The 21,988-nt window shown below is 42.5% G+C and overlaps 1 protein-coding gene across 1 annotated transcript in view; it reads right to left on the minus strand.

Moving 5' to 3' along the window:
- Nucleotides 1-21,787, minus strand: part of LOC308332164 (uncharacterized protein) — a 45,858-nt gene extending 24,071 nt beyond the window's left edge. Inside the window, exons 1-15 of the mRNA XM_080787837.1 lie at nucleotides 21,569-21,787; nucleotides 21,349-21,420; nucleotides 20,566-20,590; nucleotides 19,181-19,198; nucleotides 17,003-17,047; nucleotides 16,439-16,572; nucleotides 16,218-16,346; nucleotides 15,419-15,476; nucleotides 15,090-15,137; nucleotides 14,918-14,986; nucleotides 13,755-13,894; nucleotides 12,430-12,558; nucleotides 11,987-12,044; nucleotides 10,560-10,640; nucleotides 9,198-9,314 (exon numbers count right to left, since the gene is read on the minus strand). Of these exons, the coding sequence (XP_080643963.1) occupies nucleotides 9,198-9,314; nucleotides 10,560-10,640; nucleotides 11,987-12,044; nucleotides 12,430-12,558; nucleotides 13,755-13,894; nucleotides 14,918-14,986; nucleotides 15,090-15,137; nucleotides 15,419-15,476; nucleotides 16,218-16,346; nucleotides 16,439-16,572; nucleotides 17,003-17,047; nucleotides 19,181-19,198; nucleotides 20,566-20,590; nucleotides 21,349-21,420; nucleotides 21,569-21,595 (1,150 nt within the window). The 5' untranslated portion in view covers nucleotides 21,596-21,787. The remainder of the gene's footprint in view (nucleotides 1-9,197; nucleotides 9,315-10,559; nucleotides 10,641-11,986; nucleotides 12,045-12,429; nucleotides 12,559-13,754; nucleotides 13,895-14,917; nucleotides 14,987-15,089; nucleotides 15,138-15,418; nucleotides 15,477-16,217; nucleotides 16,347-16,438; nucleotides 16,573-17,002; nucleotides 17,048-19,180; nucleotides 19,199-20,565; nucleotides 20,591-21,348; nucleotides 21,421-21,568) is intronic.
- Between the last annotated feature and the right edge of the window lie 201 nt (nucleotides 21,788-21,988).

Raw genomic sequence — 21,988 nt, forward strand, 5'->3', positions numbered from 1 at the left:
TAATAAGACCTGGTACTTAAGACACGCAAAATACAGCCCATTGACTCCAGTTCATGACTCCAGTTCAATATGTACTGATATGGTGATGTTGTGGTTGAGAAAGAAACCACGGGATGGGAAAGGCATCCTATTTGGTACGGTAGAGAAGACAAGAAGGTGTTAATTCTGGTAAACAATGTAGTTGGCAAAGGACAATGTTTAGCTAACGGCTGTCTAACTCCCCGGGAACACATAACAGCTTTGTATGGCTACCATGTATTCACTCAGATGTACTTGATTTCAATAAACACAACTGCTCGAGACCAAACCATGTCTACGGTTCTGGATAACGGTCAAATCCTGAATATATTGGGCCGGAGGCTCCCTGGGCGCATTCCTGGGGGTCTGGATGTTCCCGGGGACCCCCCGGGAAACCCCCACACGGTAACTCTGTCATTTCTCAAAGATGTTTTCCAAACAATCAGAGCACAGTCAGCTTGGGTTCCAGCCTGATTCGCTGCGTTCCGCGGATCTGAAAATGTCACTGCGCTGCTAAGTCTGGAGAGTCTCCTATTATCCACAGGTAGGCGGGACATATGAAGGTTGAAATGGAGCCGAGGCTTCTGATTGGTCTGTGGTGCTGGATGAGGAAAAACACCAGTTTGACGTTGTATCAATGTACACTGCGCAGCTACTGCTGTTGTCCTGCAACGTCCCCTTCTCATTCACTAAACTCACCCCACACAGCCGTCATTTGTTTTTGTACTACTGAATCTGACAGTGGACTACTGAATCGTTTACTTTTTACCGTAAACTGTGTTCTGTACTCACTCGTAACGCAGTGCAATGAAGAAAAAAAGGAGAAAATAAATAAAATAAAAACTGGACTACGTGCTCAGGAAGGCCATCAGTGGACGAGAGCAGGATCTTGGCCTCACTCTTACACCAAGGAGGTCAAGAAGACACCCTGCAGTAGTCCTGAGTGACAAACCTAGACTATGTGGATGACATCAGCCTGCTCTCCAACCACATGGAGCAAGCACAGGAGCTCTTGAGCAAAGTGGAGTGTGCCAAGGTTGGCCTTCGGCTGAATGCCAAGAAAACTGAGGTGATCAGCTATCTGTCAATACCCCCACCCCCCACCAGTGCCTTACCCTGCCCCCCCTCCCTCGCCTTTCTTTTATTTTCTGATGCGAGTGGAAATCAGTGGCGGCGCGCATAGTCGCAGCGGCTCAGTGCACGCCCAGCACATCATAATTTTGTTGTACTTGTACCTGTTACAATGACAATAAAAAGCTATCTCTATCTATCTATCTATAACATCCAAACGGAACATCCACCTCCCACAACAACAGGAGGCAATGTCTGCTCTGAAGGAAGTCAAGGACTTCAAGTATCCATGGGCTCATGGTTCAACTCAACAGAGCAAGATCTAAAAGTGAGGAAGGCACTTGCATGGAGGTCCCTGAATGGCATGGCCAGTGTATGGAACTCCAACCTCCCCCAACAAATCAAACTCAGCTTCTTCTATGCGACGGTAGACTGGAAGCAACGATGGAAGGTTCGTCTGAGGACGACCTAGAGAGATTTGCGGCTCATTCCTCAGTCTATACGATATGATCCTCGGTTACAAAATGTATGTTTTGGGTGAATAAAATAACATTTGCGTGACATATCGCTTTTTCACTTCCTGACTCGCAGTTTCTGGCAAAAACACCTTTCAAACTAAGACACTCTAACGTTGAAGTCAACGGGTGGCAATCCGTGAGTTCCTTTTCAGCCCCTAGATGGTAATGTTGGTGGTAAATGAGTTATTAAGGCTGTCCTTGTCCATACAGTATACTGAATGTACAGTAGATCCCTGACATAATCGTCATGCCTTCACAGTACATGGGCATATCGGTCGATCAGTGGTTCTGGACAACCAGTTATCCGACCAACTTGATGCCCGGGCACAGGGCACTCTCTCTGGTCTTCAGCGACACACATGGCCGAGTTTGAAGTTCTCGAGATAAATGAAAAACCAGACAGAGTACAGCACAGTCCGAACCAGGCCAGGTTTAACCAATCCTGATGTCTTTACTGTTCATTAAGCAGTCAATCTTTTTATTAGTCTGCACTAAAACATTACATACTGTAGGTACACATTTCCATTAACAATCTTCCAGACCACCGCACCTGATCTGCTCCCCTTTATCACCACCATGCCCGTTAAGAGGCTTGAGGCCTTCATATTTAGTTTTGACACTTGAAAATACAATAATGTCACCGCTCGCCGCCCCAAAGGTAATGAGTAGCGACCTATTACACAATATACAGGACGGAATCTCCCCGATTATCCTCCATAACCGGCACCATCAAGACGCACTCCGCGTCCCCATTATCACCCAAAACACAATAATAGGCTTGCGGACGTCACATGCACTCAACCATCGCCTGCTACACCAGTTCATTGCACAGTATAAATGAAGTGGCTAAAAACATATAAAAACTAATAAACAACCAGCCTCAAACGCACCACCCACACATTACTTATACATGTTGCGGCCATATGAAGAATCCAAGTAGTCCGTTCCAGCTGGTCTTTTTGTGGACCAAAGGGTGCGGTCCCCCCAGACTAGACTGTATAACCAACATAGGTTTGCAGCAGACATTCACCGTTACGACTTAGGGAATTCATTGACTTCAGCTCTCGCCATAAAAACTCTGTGCACGGCCCAACCTCACCAAGTCCAGTGAAACCCCGGCTGTGCTCATGCACGGCCCCCTCCAATCACATCAGTCTTTTTTTTCTAATTTCTAATTTAGAGTTTATTTCAAGAACACCAATGAGCTTGCCACAATCATGACTATACAGGAAAATATTCTCTGAGAAGTGAGGTCCAACTAACACGAGGTGCCTATTTTATGGAGTGTCTATTCACATGCACTAAATGCATGTGAACCATGTGCGTGTGTGCATGTGAGTGAGTGAATGACTGAAAGTGTGTGTGTGTGTGTGTGTGTGTGTGTGTGTGTGTGTGTGTGTGTGTGTGTGTGTGTGTGTGTTTCTCGCCAATATGATGTGTGAATAATCCATTTCAATAGTATAAAAGAACAGACAATGGCAGTGAGATGCCAAGTCTGGGAACCGTATGACCCCTTTGACCTGTTAACTCTGGGTCCCGCAATATTGACCACTCAAAGCCAAGCCACGTCTTAAGAACATGGCCTTACTTTTAAAAATTATATATGTAAACCTACATCTGCACAACAACTCATTACATTGATGTGTTTCTATATGTGTATTTATGACTTATTGGGAACAGAAACATCTTAAGAGACATGATACTAAATTCTGTTCTCCCTCTGAGGGTGGCACTGGACGGTGGGTCTCCATTTAGGCAGCTGCATGCATAATTTGAGTACCTACGTGTATAAGTTTGGGCAATTTACTACACCCGCAAAGCCCCAAGTCCCGTCCGATTTCCGGAGGACGTCTTATATACAATCGGCCAGCCGCAGAAGGCTCGGTTTATAGTTCAGACCAGATTCAGGGATGACATCATTCACATGTTCACGTGTCAGGCTTCACATGACACATGAGGCATCGGTCTGTCTCCAACACACACACCTACAGTGGTCACGTGTGTGAGATGACATCGCCATATAAATAAATAGAACTCTCAGCCTCCCTCTACTGTCCATGCATTTTTACTGCAAGTACTTTCAAAAGATTATAATTATACACTGAATATGTCGAAAATGCTCCCAAGCTGCTCACCGTGGTAAACGAACTGTGCAAAGTGACGGGGAACCTGTCTGTGGCTATGGCTGAGCTTAATCGGAAGATGGACAACAACATGCAAAGACTTTCTGAAAGACTCAATGGCCTGGAGCAGAGATTGGAAATCAGCTTGGAACGTCAGACTGCAATACAGGGAATTTTACTGTGGGCTAAATTCGACAAAAGAGAGGATGATTAAAAATCTTTCTCTCGCCATAATCTGGAAAAGTCGGCTCATGGTGAAGACAAACACTCTGCCTTCCCCTTTCCTTTTTCTCTTCTTCTGATGTAAAGAGAAGTTTGGGGCGGTGCGACCCATGTTGCTGCGGCCCGTGCACGTCGCAATTTCGTTGTACTTCATTGAACAATGACAATAAACTTGATTCTGATTTCTGGATACAAGGATAAATATCAAGTATAATAATTATAATCAAGACCATACAATATTACCCCATAAAAAAAGGATTTTACTGAGCAAACAGTAGTATGTTTACCTCTCTCCATCTGTGTGTGTGTGTGTGTGTGTGTGTGTGTGTGTGTGTGTGTGTGTGTGTGTGTGTGTGTGTGTGTGTGTGTGTGTGTGTGATTAAACTACAATTCACAGGATCGTTAAAAACCCATTTGAGAGCAACAGACAGGGTGCAGACTGTGTGTGTGTGTGCAGGCCTGCAGGGTCCTGCCCCCTCCCAACCCTTTCTCTGTTTCTCTGTTCCACTCTGTCCACAAGAAACCTCATATCTCAAGTTTCAAAGCTTTGTTTTAGCTTATTTGATTCCAAATGCAACATTAATAAAGCATAGATTATATATAATAATAATTATGCTCCACTGCATGGTCTACTGAGGAAAAACATGCACGTGCATTCAGCCAGGGTGTATGATCCTGGCTTGACAAATCCGCCCCTTCTCAGCCTCGTTTGGCTTTAGTGGGATGGAATAAACCAGTCTGTACGGACTAGGCTTCAACAAGCCTGGTTTTCAATCACTGTTGCGTCTCCGCGTGAGCACAGGATTAAAAGTGATAACGCAGCGGCACGCTTTCTGCTCTGATTGTTACTGTGTAAACATGGCCAGAGTCTCGCGCAGGTGACTTATGCCTTGTTTCCTCTGAACTCTGCGTGATGTCCGCAATTCCATTTCGTCCATTAATTCCTATGGGAACCTCCGTGATCTCTGATGTGTGCAAATAAAAGTCCCTCCGCTAGCAAATAACGAAATAATTAATTTTTTCAATTCTCTTCAGATCCTGTATTTAGTTCTCTTTTTTTACGTGCCTTCTGGTGTTTGCATCACGATTCAAATTGCGATTTATTGTGCAATTAATTTAGATTCTCACCAGTTTTAATCAATTCTAATTGATTTACGATATATCAGGGGTTGACACTAAGGTCTCAGAGGCACTTGCCCGTCGGGCAAGTAAGGGTCATGTTCCACTTGCCCTCAGCTCATGGCCACTTGCCCCCCAAAATATATTGTAGGCCTACATTTTGTATTACTGTTTATTTTAACGTATTTTTTACTTTCTACTTGCTTGAAACGTTTCCTTTCCCAGTTGAAAACTTTTAAAACTGTTTTTTTAAGTCAGTCACAATAGGCTACAGTAAACAATCAAGTTATGTAAATACTATATTTTATTTTAACAATACGAGGTTTATTTTAACATTAGAGGTAGCTCTCTTCATAGTTGTTCTTCCATTGGGAGGACACCTCATTACTGGAGGTTTCACTTTCACACAACCATTAGCATACATACTATCAGTATCAACGTGAGATGAGTGTTGAATGACTAGCAACCATTAAACAACGACGTTCTGAAAACACAATAAACCAACCAGTGATGGTATTGTTGACAAGTGACCTGCCCGTGGTCCACCGGCCTCCCAGAAGCAGGTCCTCCCTTAACTCCCTGATTGGCCAACCAAACCCATCGGATTCACAGATTGGCCGAGCCTTGCATCACGTTTAGAATCTCATTTGATTTGTTACTGTAACCAACAAACAAAAGAAAAGCAATTTTCTTTGCTTGACTCATCAATCATCATAGTGTCTGTGGCAAAACAGCGTAGTGGCTGTTTTTGCCACTTCCGTAATTCTCTATAATTCTTAAGGCCCCTAACTCACTCGGCCTTTTGACACCTCCTGTACAAACGCCATCTTCATACCGGCTTTGTCGTGGACCTGGTGACGAGGCCGACGCTTTATGATGACATAACCGGAAATCAACGTATCGCCAGCTTGCAAGGGCTTCTGGGAAACTGAGTCCAATGCAAAGTGAACGAGGGTGCGAGGGACAATCTTGGCTGGCTAGCCTCTGTTGATCGCATCGAGGAAGTGAGTTATGTGTCGACTGGGGAACAAACAATGGGACTATTTTCAGCTGGATAATCATCATAAGGAGGTAGAATTACGACGCTTTGACGCCTCAAAGGTAACTGTAAACAAAAACATCGGCAGTCAACGTAATTTCTTATAATATGAATTACAGCAATAAAGGTGTCACTTTTCCGTCTTCACTTTTCTGTCTTCACTTTTTATCCTCAATATATACTTTGCTCAGCCAATCAAATCATCTGCAAGATGGCTGCGGTCTGAATATGACCCATACTGGGCAACTGCCAACGACTCTCGGCTCCACCCATACCTTGCTACTACACTTTTCTCAGAGTTCACGAAGAGCTCCTTCACCGCTATCCCTAGAATGGCAGTGATATTACATCATAAATACATTCACACCATTTCCACGTCCCCATATTCCGTAGCATTGCACTAGGTCAACACTGACTGCTCCCACTTCTATATCCAAACGTGAGGGCGCTCTGCGTGCCTCCAAGCCCCTCGCGCGACATTGGACTGTGCTCTGGCATCAATGTAAGCATATTTCACTACCTCCAATGTGCTTGCATATTTTTATTTACTTTTTTTCGCCAATATTACACGGCAAATTCCTTCGTCCGATTGGCTTGTTGGGTTACAAGTGCATGATGGGAAGCCGGACTGCCATTACTTAATTTCATGGGTCACAGTGTTTTATGTAACACCATTTCTTTCCTATTAACTTTTTTGGCGTTAAACTTGAGCGCGGCGGAGGCTCGCAACAATTCTAGTACAGTACATTTTCTGCATGCGATGGGTCCTGCTCCCTTGTTTCTTGCTCCCTGTTCAAGGGCCTGCCATCTACAGTAGGAAAGCCCCTATATTCTCCCTGTTCAAGGGCCTGCCATCTACAGTAGGAAAGCCCCTGTATTCTCCCTGTCCAAGGGCCTGCCATCTACAGTAGGAAAGCCCCTATATTCCCTGTTCAAGGGCCTGTCATCTACAGTAGGAAAGCCCCTATATTCCCTGTTCAAGGGCCTGCCAACTACAGTAGGAAAGCCCCTATATTCTCCCTGTTCAAGGGCCTGTCATCTACAGTAGGAAAGCCCCTATATTCCCTGTTCAAGGGCCTGCCAACTACAGTAGGAAAGCCCCTATATTCCCTGTTCAAGGGCCTGTCATCTACAGTAGGAAAGCCCCTATATTCCCTGTTCAAGGGCCTGTCATCTACAGTAGGAAAGCCCCTATATTCCCTGTTCAAGGGCCTGCCATCTACAGTAGGAAAGCCCCTATATTCTCCCTGTTCAAGGGCCTGCCATCTACAGTAGGAAAGCCCCTATATTCCCTGTTCAAGGGCCTGTCATCTACAGTAGGAAAGCCCCTATATTCCCTGTTCAAAGGCCTGCCATCTACAGTAGGAAAGCCCCTATATTCGACTAAACAGTCGAGTCCAGCCGACGTGTCATTTCAGATTGAAAACCTGAACTCGGCCTGCATTTTTCACTCAATTCACAATATTCACATGACGGCCATTTTGCCATAACTATAGACCGGTGCCCGGCTGTAGAGCACCGAGTCGATAACGATGGAATTTGGAGATCCATGCCCCACCCGGCTATGAAATACCCGTTGTACCCGTGTCAGAGTACCCATCCACACATCTGTCTGTGTCCCATTTATGCCCATATATGGAGATTTCTGGATATCTCTCTCTGCAGCCGGTTATTCCTATATATGGAGTTCTGCGCCAGGCATGCCCAAATATGGTTCTGCGCCAGGCATGCCCAAATATGGAGTGTTGTGATGTGACATGTCAGAACAGGGCAGGCCAGCAACCCTATATGGACCCTGGGCAGGGGCCCTGTCAAGAGCCCGGGCAGAGGCCTTTTGTGGTGGGTCTGGACAACCGTGGGTCCGACACTGGGGGTGTGGAACGTGTGTGTCGAATTTGTCCGTGGGGCGAACGGTTCTCGAGTTACAGTACATGGATTACATTTTTGGGCTATCTTCTTTTCAAAATGCTAAACCTCTTGGAGCTGGATTGCTGAGGTGGAACACAGTTACGTATTTTGGTCACCCAAGATGCGTTACTCTGCGTTACTATACGTTGGATAGTAACAGCAGTGACAACACAGAAATGTGTGGGGGGAATCATGACTAAATTGGGGAGAAGTGGTAAAAAGACCCCCAACATTTAAATAAATGTTCATGTACAGTACGTATGCGTGTGCAATCAATGAAGCATGGAAGCTTTAATTACAAAGCCGGATGCATCTCATCAATTGTGTTTTGGTACCTCCCACTCCCAAAAACTCACCCGTCTCAGTGTCAGGGCACTCTGTTGACACTTTCTTCTCTGTAGCAACTTTACTTTCTTTACCGGACACTGGCTCTTTAGAGGCGTTGCTGGTGGTTATCGTGTCGGGGACAGGAACGGAAAAGGCAAGCAACATTGAAAAGAAAATATATAACGTATATATAACGTGTCGAAGTGTCCTTGAGCAAGACACTGAACCCCTAATTGCTCCTGATGTGCTGGCTAGTGCCCTGCATGGTTTCCGCCTCCATCGGTGTATGAATGTGTGTGTGAATGGGTGAATTTACCATTTAAAAGACAGCAATGCATACTCCCTTGCTGATCCAGAATTCCTCAGCACACCTCATCTTCAACCTCCCTAGATGTTCATCTCTCTCTCTACCCGCCTTTTTTCACTGGATTCCGGTTACTGCCTGAATCTAATTCAAACCCTTCCCAGCAATCAAGGGCATGGCTGTGTCCTTCAGGACACAATCAAGCCCTACACCGCTTCCTCCAGACTTACAGTAGATGAGCTAACACAGGACATCTGTCCATCTATTTCCAACGTACCCTGGCCAAGGGTCATTTTGATGACATTCTCCCTCCCGTCTCCCAGGCCCAGTCAGGTCTGATAACTTCTAAATTCACTCAGCCAATTTCTTTAAAATGTCCTCATTTTCCGAGGACAATGTCCAAGGTAGAAATGTGTGGGGAATCAAATAAAACTTATGGGAACTCAGATTAGGGGAATCATGACCTAATTGGGGAGAAAAAGTGGTAAAAGGCCGGATGCATCTCATCAATTGCACCTCACAAAACGTTTCGTCTCAATGGTTCTCACCCGTCTCAGTGTCAGGGCACTCCGTTGACACTTTCTTCTCTGTAGCAACTTTACTTTCTTTACCGGACACTGGCTCTTTAGAGGCAACGGTGGTTGTCGTCTTGTCAGCAACAGGAACTGAAAAGGCAAGCAACATTGAAAAAATATATACTGTGTAACAAAAAAGAAAAGAAAAATATTCCAAATATCACTTGGTTATCTGTTGCTCTTTGCCCTCGTCTTCTCATCATTGCATAATATTTAATAATCAGCACAAGCCATCTTTACATCCATCGGGCTCACAGAGATATAATAATAATAATAAGACAGCAATGCATACTCCCTTGCTGATGCAGAATTCCTCAGCACACCTCATCTTCAACCTCCCTAGATGTTCATCTCTCTCTCTACCCGCCATTCGCCATTTTATTTTATTGTGTCAACTAAATCCTCATTAATGCAAACTAGATTCAACATACTCAAGCCTGCAGGCCCTGCACACATTCTAAATATGCCCCCGAAATATTTTACCGATATTTTGGTAATATTCGGTATCATTATTATGATAATAATAGTCTTTATCGTCTCCACATCATATATTTTTGTTGTCATGGACACTTGTACAAAACATCGTCAGACTTAAATACTGAATAAGACACACGCACTATGGAGTTCTATCCAATGATTATCCACACAGCACATGGGGCGGGCTATACGTTGACTAATAAGACACACACATTTGCGGCATTCAACCAGCTGAAAAAAGAGGCATGGATTTCACACTGGTATAGAGGTTATGTTCTTAGCTTACGCATGTTTCATGACAACTACTTTTTATGTACAGTATGTGATGTATTGCCATGCTTTTTGTTCTTGCTTAATGTAAATCGCTCTGGATTAAGAGCATCTGCTAAATGCCTAAATTGTAAATGCACATGCGTAAAGTGAGTGGCAAAATCTAGTGGCAAGGTGAGTTTAATGTCGTTTAATGCAATCAGATAGGACTTTTCTGTTCGGATGTATGGGCTGTTCAGGCCAGTAAGTAGTTTTTGCCACTCGGCAGGCGTTCCCGCATAACTTCCAGGTATGATAACATAACACGCATACCCTCTATTGCAAAGCCATGGTGGGGCCTGCATCCCATTCCTTTAAGAGTAACATTTTCCTGTGGGAGCTACTCAACAGTGTGCAGACATTTTCTCCTTCTCCTGTACGTATATTTTTTGTTCAGCACCTGGACGTTTTTTAGAGATGTGCATACTTTCCTTTGGATTCCGTTGCATGCAATCCCAACCCAGTAGGCCACAAAAGTATAAACAATAATAATAATAATCTGAGCCTTAAACATGACATGGAACACATGAGACAAACCCTAATATTTACCCAGCTTGTCTCCTGGTGTGATGGTAGTTATCAAGCTGCTCTCCTTGCGTTCCGTCCTCCAGTCTTCCAGCTTCTTCAAGGCTAAAGATTGTCAGTCAAGCAATAAGTATACAATTAAACCTTTATCTGGACAATAGACATCTACAGACATATAAGCTTTACTATATGTAAGACATGTAAGCTTTACTATAATTCTATTCCCATATATTCACCATTGTACCCTATTCTATGACCACCCCATTCAGAAAATGTTCGTAATCAGAACCTTAGAAATACCCCCAGTATGTGATAATCAACAAACTGGGAAATCCGGAAGAGAAACTATGGGAGCGTTTGCTTTTTGGGACAATTATGTCAATGACGAAGGCGTGCCGTGTCTGGTGGCCTTGAGCCACGTTGCGAAGGCCACCAGACCCGACTCAACGTCCTGATAACGGTTGATTTTATATATTTAATACAGTGATAACGGGTGAATCGCCTGCTATGACAGGGTAGGTTGGTCTTCCCTCTCTGAGGGGAGATCCAGGCACTGGCATCAGTTTATTTTTGAAGCTATTGATGGGAAGTTACCACCCTACATCACGTTGCTGCTAAACTGGGAAAGAAATACTCGTCAGACACGTTCAAGTGAATGTCTTACACTAGAGGTCCCATCTCTGCAGTCTGAACTGGCTTACACTAGAGGTCCCATAATATGTGCAGTCTGAACTGGGAAAATCTGCTTTGATGGAACACTGAAAATGAATACCCCAATATCCTACGGACAATTTAATAACCTGCTTTTAGACCTCCCTACCTCAATATGTAACTGTTTTTAACTTACTTACTTGTAGATTTGTTTTGTGTTTTATATCTGTCGAAATTGTTTTTTATACATGTGATCTCGTCAGCATTGCAAATGAGGGGGAACCTCAATGCTCCTTTCGAGAATAAATAAAGGTTTCAATCAATCAATTTCCATTTTATATTAGCGTTGCCTTATTTGTAATTGAACTGTATTTAAATGGGCTTTTAAAATATTGAATTATAAATTATAAGCCAATTGGAAATCTGCCTCTTATAGCACCACCATGAGGCAGATTTAGAAAATTGCAGGGTGGCATTTCTTCCTTGGCCAAAAGTGCAAAGTTTCAGGGCAATCGGGACTCTGCATGCATGATTTGAGGCATTTGTTTAAAACGGGCCACTCATACTAGCCAATCAGGATGGAATATGGAAATATGACAGTCCGTCTTTATCACATTATAATTTTCTTTATCGTCCTTCTGGTGGCACTATAACAGGCCAATAATGAGACATTTGGAGCAGGTTTGAATTTGGCCTCCAATGACTATGCGTGTACAATTTCACGCTGATGGGTCCAACGGTTCCGAAGGCGTGGCGCACGCACGCACAACGCACACACGGCGGAGACAATAAAAACGTACCCTCTACGTAGGCAGACCTTTCCACTGATGAGAAGAAAGCAGGCTCCAAGGTCACTTTCTATAACAGAAGGTCTTACAATTATTAAAACTATATGAGACACCAATAGAGCATCTTAGGAAATGTGTTCTAATGATAGTTTACTTCTAGAGCAGTGGTTCTCAAACCTTGTCATCTCAGGATACCCCTGTAAGTAACATTTTCATCCACGGCACCCCCTGAATTACATTGTTTTTATAGAACCTGATATTTATTTCATATTATAGTACGTAAATATGCAAATCTTTTCCCGTAAGATACAGTATGTCATGAGGAAAGTATGAGAGGATATCAATCTCCATTTAGGATATAATCTCCTATTCTGGGGGGAACATTAATCAAATCCCTTCACCAAAAATATCTACATGGGAGAAACCCTGTTCTGGAGTGTACTGCACTTCATTACCTTCATATCAGTGATGGTCGTTCCATGGATTTCTTCCATCTGTTTCGCTAAATCCTGCATCATGCTGTGAAACCTACGGTTTTCTCTATAGAAGCTGTGTGTCATCAGAGTAGAGGGATGCCATGCATTCTGGGAAACACAAACAACACTCAAGTCAACTTAGAATTTGTCCTGATTTGTCTGAAGGGAAAAAAATGCAATTGTAAAAAATCTTGGGAATATTGTTTGGCGATCGGGTCCAATATTTAGTTCAGTGAACTAAAGAATGAGCTAAAGAATGGATTCCTAAAAGGAATCCGATACAGGGATACAGAGTAAAACGGAGATGGTATGTCTTGCTATTTCCATCTTGGATAGTAGTCAACTTTTGTAGATTCGTACTTCCCCTTCTTGTGGTATTTCTTGCCCATGTGTTTCTAAAGTTCCACAATGTTAACCAAGTATAAACAATCATCCAACAGTTATTTTAGGTGACACAAAGCCATTTAGTAGCCGAGCCATGCGGCCCATACAGAGGTACTGAGGTATCCAGTTACAGACAGTATTTAGTATTTTAGAATTTCTTAATAACGTTTATAATTTCACTCTTCCGTTTAATGTTTTACTTCTGTTTTTAAAAGGTTTTACTCTCTGTACTGTAGCTCTACAGGTATATTCTGATACTGATAGTACTCATTGCTAAAGAGTGTTTGTTCAGTAGCCTAACAGGGTCATCCCGCTCGGACATTGCATTCACTTTGTTTACTAAAGAGCTGGAGAGAGAGGGGGGTGCTGACATTATCAGTTGTGTAAATCTGTAAGTCAGGAGCCTACTGACTGCGTCTGCCGTTTCCATAGTGTGAGGCAGCTTGACGTACAAGCACACCTCATGGACATAAGGACACACAATATACCACCCAATCCAACCTAGCCTCGCATAGCGATACTAATATCACTGGGTGGATATTAATCTGTCCACTCTCAGTGTTAGATTTTTATTTTTATTTTCTCCGCAATGTACCGACCCATATTGGAATACTGGGCCCTTGTTGGTTATCTGGTTGGCCATCACCATTTCGCCGTGAAGTCCTCCCACAATTGAGACGGGCCAGACTTAATCTGCCTGGGGCAATACATTGCAAAAGCAGATGAAGGCTGGCAGCGGCTACGCAAGGCTAAATCCAACTCTGCTGTGTCAAACAGGGAGGCTACACCTACACCATTGTTATAGACGTGATACATAATAAATTAGGCTGATAATTATCATCCAATACTATAAAACTATATATTGAGCATGCTGACTGGAGCGTTTCCATTTCATGCAACAGTGCGAGTCAGCAAATTACAATGTAGCAGCGGATGTGATGAAAGCTGAGGAGATGGCAGATGATCTTGTGGTCGGTTAGAGTGAGTTTGCAGATGGTGCAGAGATATACGAGTCTATCAGTCTGCTCCTCACAGCTGCATTCCACCAGGTGCTCCAGACCTGCAGGGATCAAAAGGTACAACAGAGTGCAATAATTAAGCAGCATGTGGTTCTATTCTACCAGTTAGTTGCAGAAAGAAGCTGCATTTACTCTGATGAGCTAGGTAGGTCTGACCCTGACATTTCAGATCAACAGAATCGTTCTTCTGCCTTGAAGACATTTTTATTCCACAGACTGTGCGTGTACTTATTTTGTCCTCAGAATAATAGGTCATGCTGGCAGGAAGAACGCAAAGCAAAGCAAAGTTACTATGTTCACCCAGGGTAACTGGACTAAGCTCAATAACTCGTTTACAGCCAGGCCCTGCTCATAGAACATTTCATGGTAGGGGTTCAAATGCCTTGCTCAAGGACACTTCAGCGGTGGTAATTTTAACGTGCCGGTCCGGGGATACGAACAAGCGACCTTTCCGATAACAAGACCGCTCCGCAAACCGTTCGGCCACCGCTGCCCACGAGTCTGAGATAGAACTGGCTCTCACAGAGTCAAGGCTCATACATACTCACCAGTTTTTGGTGATCGCTTATCACCGCGGTGTAGTTTTTAAAGGGTTGGAAAACTACACCATTACGTCAGTCGCGGTGATGATCAGCTATTACCGCGGACACAGACCCATCTCTCTGTTTTTACTATCAAACAAGTCTTTTCACTCTGGAGCTATCACCCCGTTCACTGATTGGTCTAGAAGTTGGGTAAACCACAGGGAGTCATCACCACGAGTATGATGGCCTCAACTCTTATCACCGATTTAGGTGATAAGCTGATAACCTATCACCAAAAACTGGAGCATGTATGAGCCTTAAGGGTCCACTCCAGGGACCCCCAGGGGTCCTTGAGGGGGTTCCACGGCCCAGGGGGGTCCCCAATAAATTGAGGGAAACATATGAAATACGTAAGCCCTATTTGACTTTTTGACCATTTACAAAACATGGACAAATCTTTTCAAATAGGGGTCCATAGCCAAATATACACATCAGATTGGGCATCCTTGACAGGAAGGAAAATGTTTGTGATCCACTGACCTAGAAAAGGATGCTTCCTGTTGGGGGTTTCCAGGTATGTCTGTATAGTCATCTTTGTTGGTGTTGCAGCTGTTGAGGAGAGATGGACCACACATATTGGCACACATTGATTGGAAGAAGGATCTCTTACTGAAGGGTTCAGTCAAACAGCATAAGTGACTTATCAACTGACCTGTGGTCAGCTTCAGAAGGTTGCCATTCTGACTCAGAGCGTCCCTTGCTGTCAAACAGTGAGGAGAATGATGAGTTCAGTTTACCACTCAAGAATAATAAGTGTTAGTGAAATATTATATTTTTTACAATTGTATAATTAATGCGTTGTTGCAGAAATTCAATGAAAATGTGTTCTCGTTAGCCAATGGATAACTGGAGTGGAGGTCTGTGACCATGTGTCCTAAATCAAAAACGACTTGACCGCATGGTGCTGTCAATCTAACTGATAATCTTCAGGATTAACATTTAAAAAGAATATTATAAAACAGAAGGGCAGCATCACTGTACCTTTCCTATAACTGGTACCTTTCACCGTTTCAAACACATCTGGAGGCAGGTCCACAACCTGCACACAACAAGAACAAAACAGCTTATCTACATGTCTACATATATTGAAAGCATCATGCATCCTGTTTCTTCTGTTCAAAACATCAAAGGCATTTTATGAAAATGGTAAACTAAAGGTAAAGTCTATTTTTTGTTTGTATCACTGCACCTAACAAATACCAAACACGTTGAAAGGTTGCAATTAAAAACAAAATTATATATATATATATATATATAATCTCTCTCCGTGGCCCCATGAACCTTATCCCAGAGAACTGTAAGATCGTTCTGATCTTGTCGATTTGCCGCTAGTATTAGGTTCTATATTTATTACCCTGAGTTCAGTGCTGATTTGTTTCCTACGTATTCTCTCCTAAAAAGGCGATAAAGGGACTCCCTTGTAAAAAAAAAAGAGAGCTTGTATCTCGATTGGACTTCACCTGTACAATCATGTGTCTAGGAGAGACTAACCTTTGTGACACAATCTAAATGTGTCAATAGAAGGAGCAGAGAGACAAAAATACAACCACCCCAATTGTATAAATAATATTGGTGCGTTGCATTATGTTATGCATTAAAAAAGGGGGAAAAAATTGAGTGAGTGAGTGAGTGAGTGAGTGAGTGAGTGAGCGAGTGTGTGTGCTGGATATTTTCTAATTTTCATTTGAGTTCATTCCCAAACAAAAAAAGGGGGAATAAAGTAGTCATTATCACAATTTCACTGTGATCAAGTCCAAGTGTTCTGTGCATGCCAACTGACCTGCAGGTCCCCAGGCTGTTGTTGTTTCCACTTGTTCTTGATGTTGCGGTGGACCTCAGGATCCACCATAGTGTCATTCTTTGGGCCGGGAATCCAGGAGAACTTCAGAATGTCTGGGTTGGTGTAGATCTGGGACAACACAGGAATGACAAATCTCAAGCACAAAGAGCCTTTATCCAAGCTGATGTGCATCTCTGTATAAGGTGGTGGTGAACACTTACATAGTAATTGCGACAGTGGTCAGGAGAGTGGAGATGGTTGGCGACTCTGCCCGAAATCAAGAGCTCACACACATGACACAGGTAAAACAGCGAGCCATCCTCTGAATCCAAGCACAGTGTCACCAGAGACAAGCCTAGGAGGGAAGCAAATACAAAAAACACGTCAACTACACACAAGATAATCTCAGCCTAATATAATAGGCAGATTTTGTCCATTGTAAATTCAATTCAAGATCAAGAGTATCATGTATGTCCTTTTTGTAATCGATTATCGATGTATAGAAAGGCCTAACCAGGGACTCAGCGTGCAAATTAGCCTCGGCTATCAACCCCACATGCAATGAAACAGTTTTTTATAACTTAATGCACTGATATTTTATTGCCACCTTCAAATAAATATATAAATAGATATGTTTGTGGTCATCGTTTACCTCAGATTCTGGTTTAGGTACAGTGAAAAACTGTCCTGTAACCACTACTTTTTGCACAATGGGTTTTTGATTGTTTGTTCCCATAAGTATAGGACTTATGAATTTATAACACACGCATACACACTTTACTAACCTAATTGCGGGTCCCTTCCCAGAATGTCAATGTGGTTCACAATAACTGTAAGAGAGAGTCAGTCATGGAAAACATCAACAATGCACAATATTGAAAAACAATTTTCATACAACATTAAGTATTAGTAGTATTATGTATTGAAGAATTAAAATTTTAATACATAGCAGTATAGAGAAAACGTAAAAGTCAGGGGAAAAAAACGTAAAATCTTTGCATGTCTGCACATAATGTACTGGCAATGATTTTGAATTTAGGAATTTGGCAGACACTCTTAATCCAGAGCGAGATCCAGTAAGCAAGAACAAAAAATCGTCATCATGAATCATACGTAAGCTAAACAGTGGATGTATATAATGTAACTATGCATATATACTATATAGTGCTATGTCTACATAAAATGCTATCTTTAAGTTAGATAAGTTGAGTCTTTGCATACGCCTGTAAGGTTGTCGGGCTAGGGCAAGTGCTACGGTAAGTGCTACAGGCCAAGATGGAGTCTGAAGAGGTGGGTCTTCAATGATGTACAATTACAATACACATGTTATGTACCGTTAAGTACACAGCGTACACAGCAACGATATGTGCACAAAGGCAGAGAGAAAGAGAAAACCAAGGGCTCACCGGAGACTTACAAGTCAAAAAAGTTAAAATAGTAAAAGGTGCTGCTAGATCAGACGGGATAAGACATTAGATTAAAGAAAAGGGAGATCCGGGCACTCAGTGTTAAAAAGAGGGAACAACCAACATGTTTCGACCTAAACGGTCTTCATCAGGGCTGAACGATACGTGCATGTTTGCTTATCTTGCCCATCCATACAAGGCCTGCCCTTCCCTGACCGCACACATACACACACAAAAGCAGGGTGAGGTGACCGTGCACTGGGTGAAGTTGGAACACTCGAGTGACAGTTTGGGTTTGTCTTTAGGTTTCACAATCATCATGTTTAAGTATTATGCTTCCACTCTTGCTTCTACACACTGAGACAAATAATAAAGATAACAGAGCGGGTTGACAAACAGATGTGGTATGTGATGTTTGCATCTCTCTGTTTGCATACTCAGGGTTTCTACTAGGTTATCATCTGCAACTGTGTAGCCACAAAACGCACACACGTGTGTAACCCTATGCTGTATACACAGGTTGGCTGGAAGGAGTTATGGGATTGTTCTCTTGTTTCCTTTCTGTTCTGGTGTAGAGGGAAAGTGGTCGTGCTAAAACAGCAAGTGATATTTTTTCTTACTACAGGTGATACAAAAGTCTAACCCTTGGCCATTCACATGGATTTATTTAATCTATTTTTGTTATTACATCACCAGTTCTCCAGCACGGTATCGTTCTTTCTTTAGGATAAGGATTATTCCGGAAAGGAAGAGGTTACACGTGTGTAGCTCTGTCTCTCTCTTTCTCCGAGTGAAGACAGTCACATTCCCCATGCATTTTGGATTGATTGAGCAGTTTATTTGAAAATAAATTATAAGGATAAATACACAAGTAAGACCGTAGGCTTGTTTCCATTGTGGTCCCACTGCTTGACTACGGTACTCACTGATTGTCCATGCAAAGGAAGTGCACCCCATCCTGCCCTCCCCCCATTATCTTGGGATGTCGGTTTTTCTATTTTAATATTATGACTCGCCCTTTTGTGAGTGCATCTTTTTGCGCCCTTCATGCGAGTGCATTTGGGTAAATTAGAAATTAAACTAAGTAATACTGTAATTAAACTATCTCTCTCTCTTGTGTCTGATATTGTTATGGAATTGATATACTATACGGTGATATGCAAGATTCATAATTGCACATTTCGTTATTATATTTGAGTGAATACTCAGACATATGGTTATTAGACAAATAGACAGATTAGTTAGTCAGGCTGTTTGCTCCATGTCATGAAAGAGGCTAGTTTTTAAAACAACAAATGGTTGTCAATTGTCATGTGAGTTTGCCTATATAAGCAAGGGTAGTTGTCGATCTCACACTCCAACCGTCCATGGAACGGAAGTCCATGGACAGTTGGCTTTTGCATGGCCCATCTTCTCAATAAAGGACCACTATTTATATACTTCTGTCTGTCATCATTGCGATATAAACATTATCTCTCTAATCTATCTAGCCCTCTATTATACTCCTTCTCATGGCTTTCCAAAATAAAGCAGAAAATGACAAACAAAAGATCTTACCTGGGCCATAGGACACTTCTGAAAACCAGAGGAAGAGAGCATCCAGAAAGAAAAAGAAGAAAACAGAACAGAGGTTACAGGTTAATGAATACAGTAACTGTTGTAAACTCTAAGTACTGGACCCTCGTCTGGTTTGACAGACAGGTAGTGTGTGCAGGCTGGGGTGGTGTGTGATAATCCGGTTGAAGTATTCATTTGGTACGGCGACTGCGGCGGCGGGCCCCGGGAGAACAATAACGCGACGCGAGACAGCATCAAGCTAAAGGTTCACAAAGTTTATTGCACACACAGGAAACATATATAGTGCTGGATCCCAAATGACGTGACAACAAGATATGAGACATAATAAGCGCCAACTGCAGCAAGGCTGACCTTGCTGTCTGAGATGTCTCTCGCAGCCCAACTATAAAGTATGCTACAGATCAGTCAGTACACAATGCATAACAAGTACACTGTGTCTCACGTTAAAGTACACAGCCATGGGCGATCATGATTATAACAGTAACTACTTTGTGTTGAAATCTCATGCGAGATATACATTGTAGCTGTGTAGAGGAACTTGGAAGTAATGTTGTTACAATACCATGTGTGCGATTTAATGACTCTTTTGTATTATCACTTCGCAAAGTGACAATACAAATTCACGGAAAGCTGTGAATCAGGCTGTAACCCAGGCTATTAACTAATCCCATCACAAGTCATTTTAAATAATCAGATTCAAGTTAAAAGTGTCTTTGACGTTTATCACATACCAAACCTTTATTTGCCCTGGGTGAGAGGAGTGATACAAGCCTGAATTTTCCCTGGGTGAGGGGTAGTGCTGCACGATCCTTGCTCAAATTTGAATTTCGATTTTCCTCCACAAGAAATAAGATCACGATTCTCACACGATTCAAAAACATTTTCTATGAAAGTATTGATTGTCTTTGGTCTGTAGTTGCTAAACATTACTACGTTCAAAATGTGGTACCTGGAGCCAACTAATGTGGCTTTAACCAGACAACATCAAAGTGCTTGACTTAAACCTCTCTTAAAGTATCTCTTTTGCAGCAAAAACACAAGAGTAACTAAAATAAATTGGACAGCCAACAAGTGCTGCACCATTCTTGCTCAAATTTAGGAAGAAATTAGAGATTGTGTAGGTGTCTGAATCTAGATCTTGATCATTTTTAGATGAATTGTGCAGCTGAGTGAGGAGAGTGATAAAAGCCTGTATTTGCCCTGGGTAAAAATAACTATGAATAGATAAATCATCACCTACTGTAGGTTATATGGCTCAAACCGAAAGGTCCGATAACCATGGCCAAATATTGAATGCCCTGAATTGCTCTATATATTTTTTTTAAATCTGAAAAGATTTTTTACTAAATAAGAGAGGGCCTTACCTTTCTGAAACAGTTCTGCTCTTTTCTGTGGGTATAGAACACAAGAGACAGGTTTAGTAATGATACATTTAGACACCGGACGGTGGTACAGAATAACTCAGACTTACTGTATTTCACAGCATTATTGACTGGGTCAACAACATGACCCAGGTGCTATAAATACACAGCATTTATAAATACACTGTATTTACAGAGGCAGAGTACAACATTGGTACCCATGTTCAGGTCATGGACCAATTTTTATGGAAGGGTTGTGTGAAATATCCCCCTTTTTTGTTTCCTTACATTTTTATTTATCATTTTAAAACATTTCACCTCACCACCGCTCTGGTGGTGAGGTGACCACCGCTCTGGTGGTGAGGTGACCACCAGTCAAGTCTTATAACTGAATCATACTTTGCCTACTTTTGTATTTATTTACACTGTTGTAATTCAATTCTAATAGTACTGAATTTCAACAGTGTAAATACATAGATAGAAAGGGGAATAGGAAACATGTGCTTTTTGTGTTATCCTATTCCTTTTAGCATTCTTACAGTATACCTCTGATTGTCTGCTTCTCTCTGCTTCTCAGCTCATTTCAACTGGTCAGAGACTCAGAGGAGCTGGCCTGCAGGGGGTCTTAACAACTTTTAACAACTTTTAACAGTGTTGTGTAAGTTAACACAAGTTACATAACACTGTTAAAAGTTGCTGCTTGCAAACTCTGTCTAGGTTTCCAGGGATAATGAAGCTACTTTTCTTTAGTATCCCTTCGCTGTTGTTTATTATTACTAGACACACCTGTCGATGTTCCTTAGTTCTCAGATGTGGCTTGAATTGGGCGATTGATCGACATTTCCCATTAAGGCAGACCTGACAGAAGAAAATAAAACATAAACAACGCTCTTTCTACATCAGTTATACTGTCATTTAAGAATAAGAGCGCATGTAACATTTACAAACATTTAAACGTGAGGAAAAACAACAACAACAAAGCGAAAAGTCTATTTGTTTACTATACCTGACAGAATAGCCCTGGTGGAGCCATGCTGGTTCAAGTAAACTGACCCGGAAAAGATTACGTTCTGAACGGATCCGAAATGGAAGCCCTGGTCCGGCCGGAGGAAACTGCATTCCCTGGAGAGAAACTGGTCCGTGCGCGTCTGAACCTCTAAGGTCTGAGCCTACTACCACTACCAGTGTTCAAAACAGGTTGTTTTGCGCTGAACGTGATCATGGGTTTCTCAGGTTCCTCTCAGTAAAAGTTGTGAAATGAAATGAAAGGAAATGCAGTGTTGCCAGATTTTGTGAGAAATAAGCAACCAGGTCATAGTGAAAGTGATAGTGAAAGCCCAGTGCAGGTTCCCAAAGTGGGATCCGGGGACCCCCAGGGGTCCTTGAGGGAGTTCCAGGGGGTCCCCAGCTAAATGATAGTTTGGAA

The sequence above is a fragment of the Protomyctophum bolini genome (assembly GCF_963924005.1).
Source record: "Protomyctophum bolini genome assembly, chromosome: 17".
Lineage (NCBI taxonomy): Eukaryota > Metazoa > Chordata > Actinopteri > Myctophiformes > Myctophidae > Protomyctophum > Protomyctophum bolini.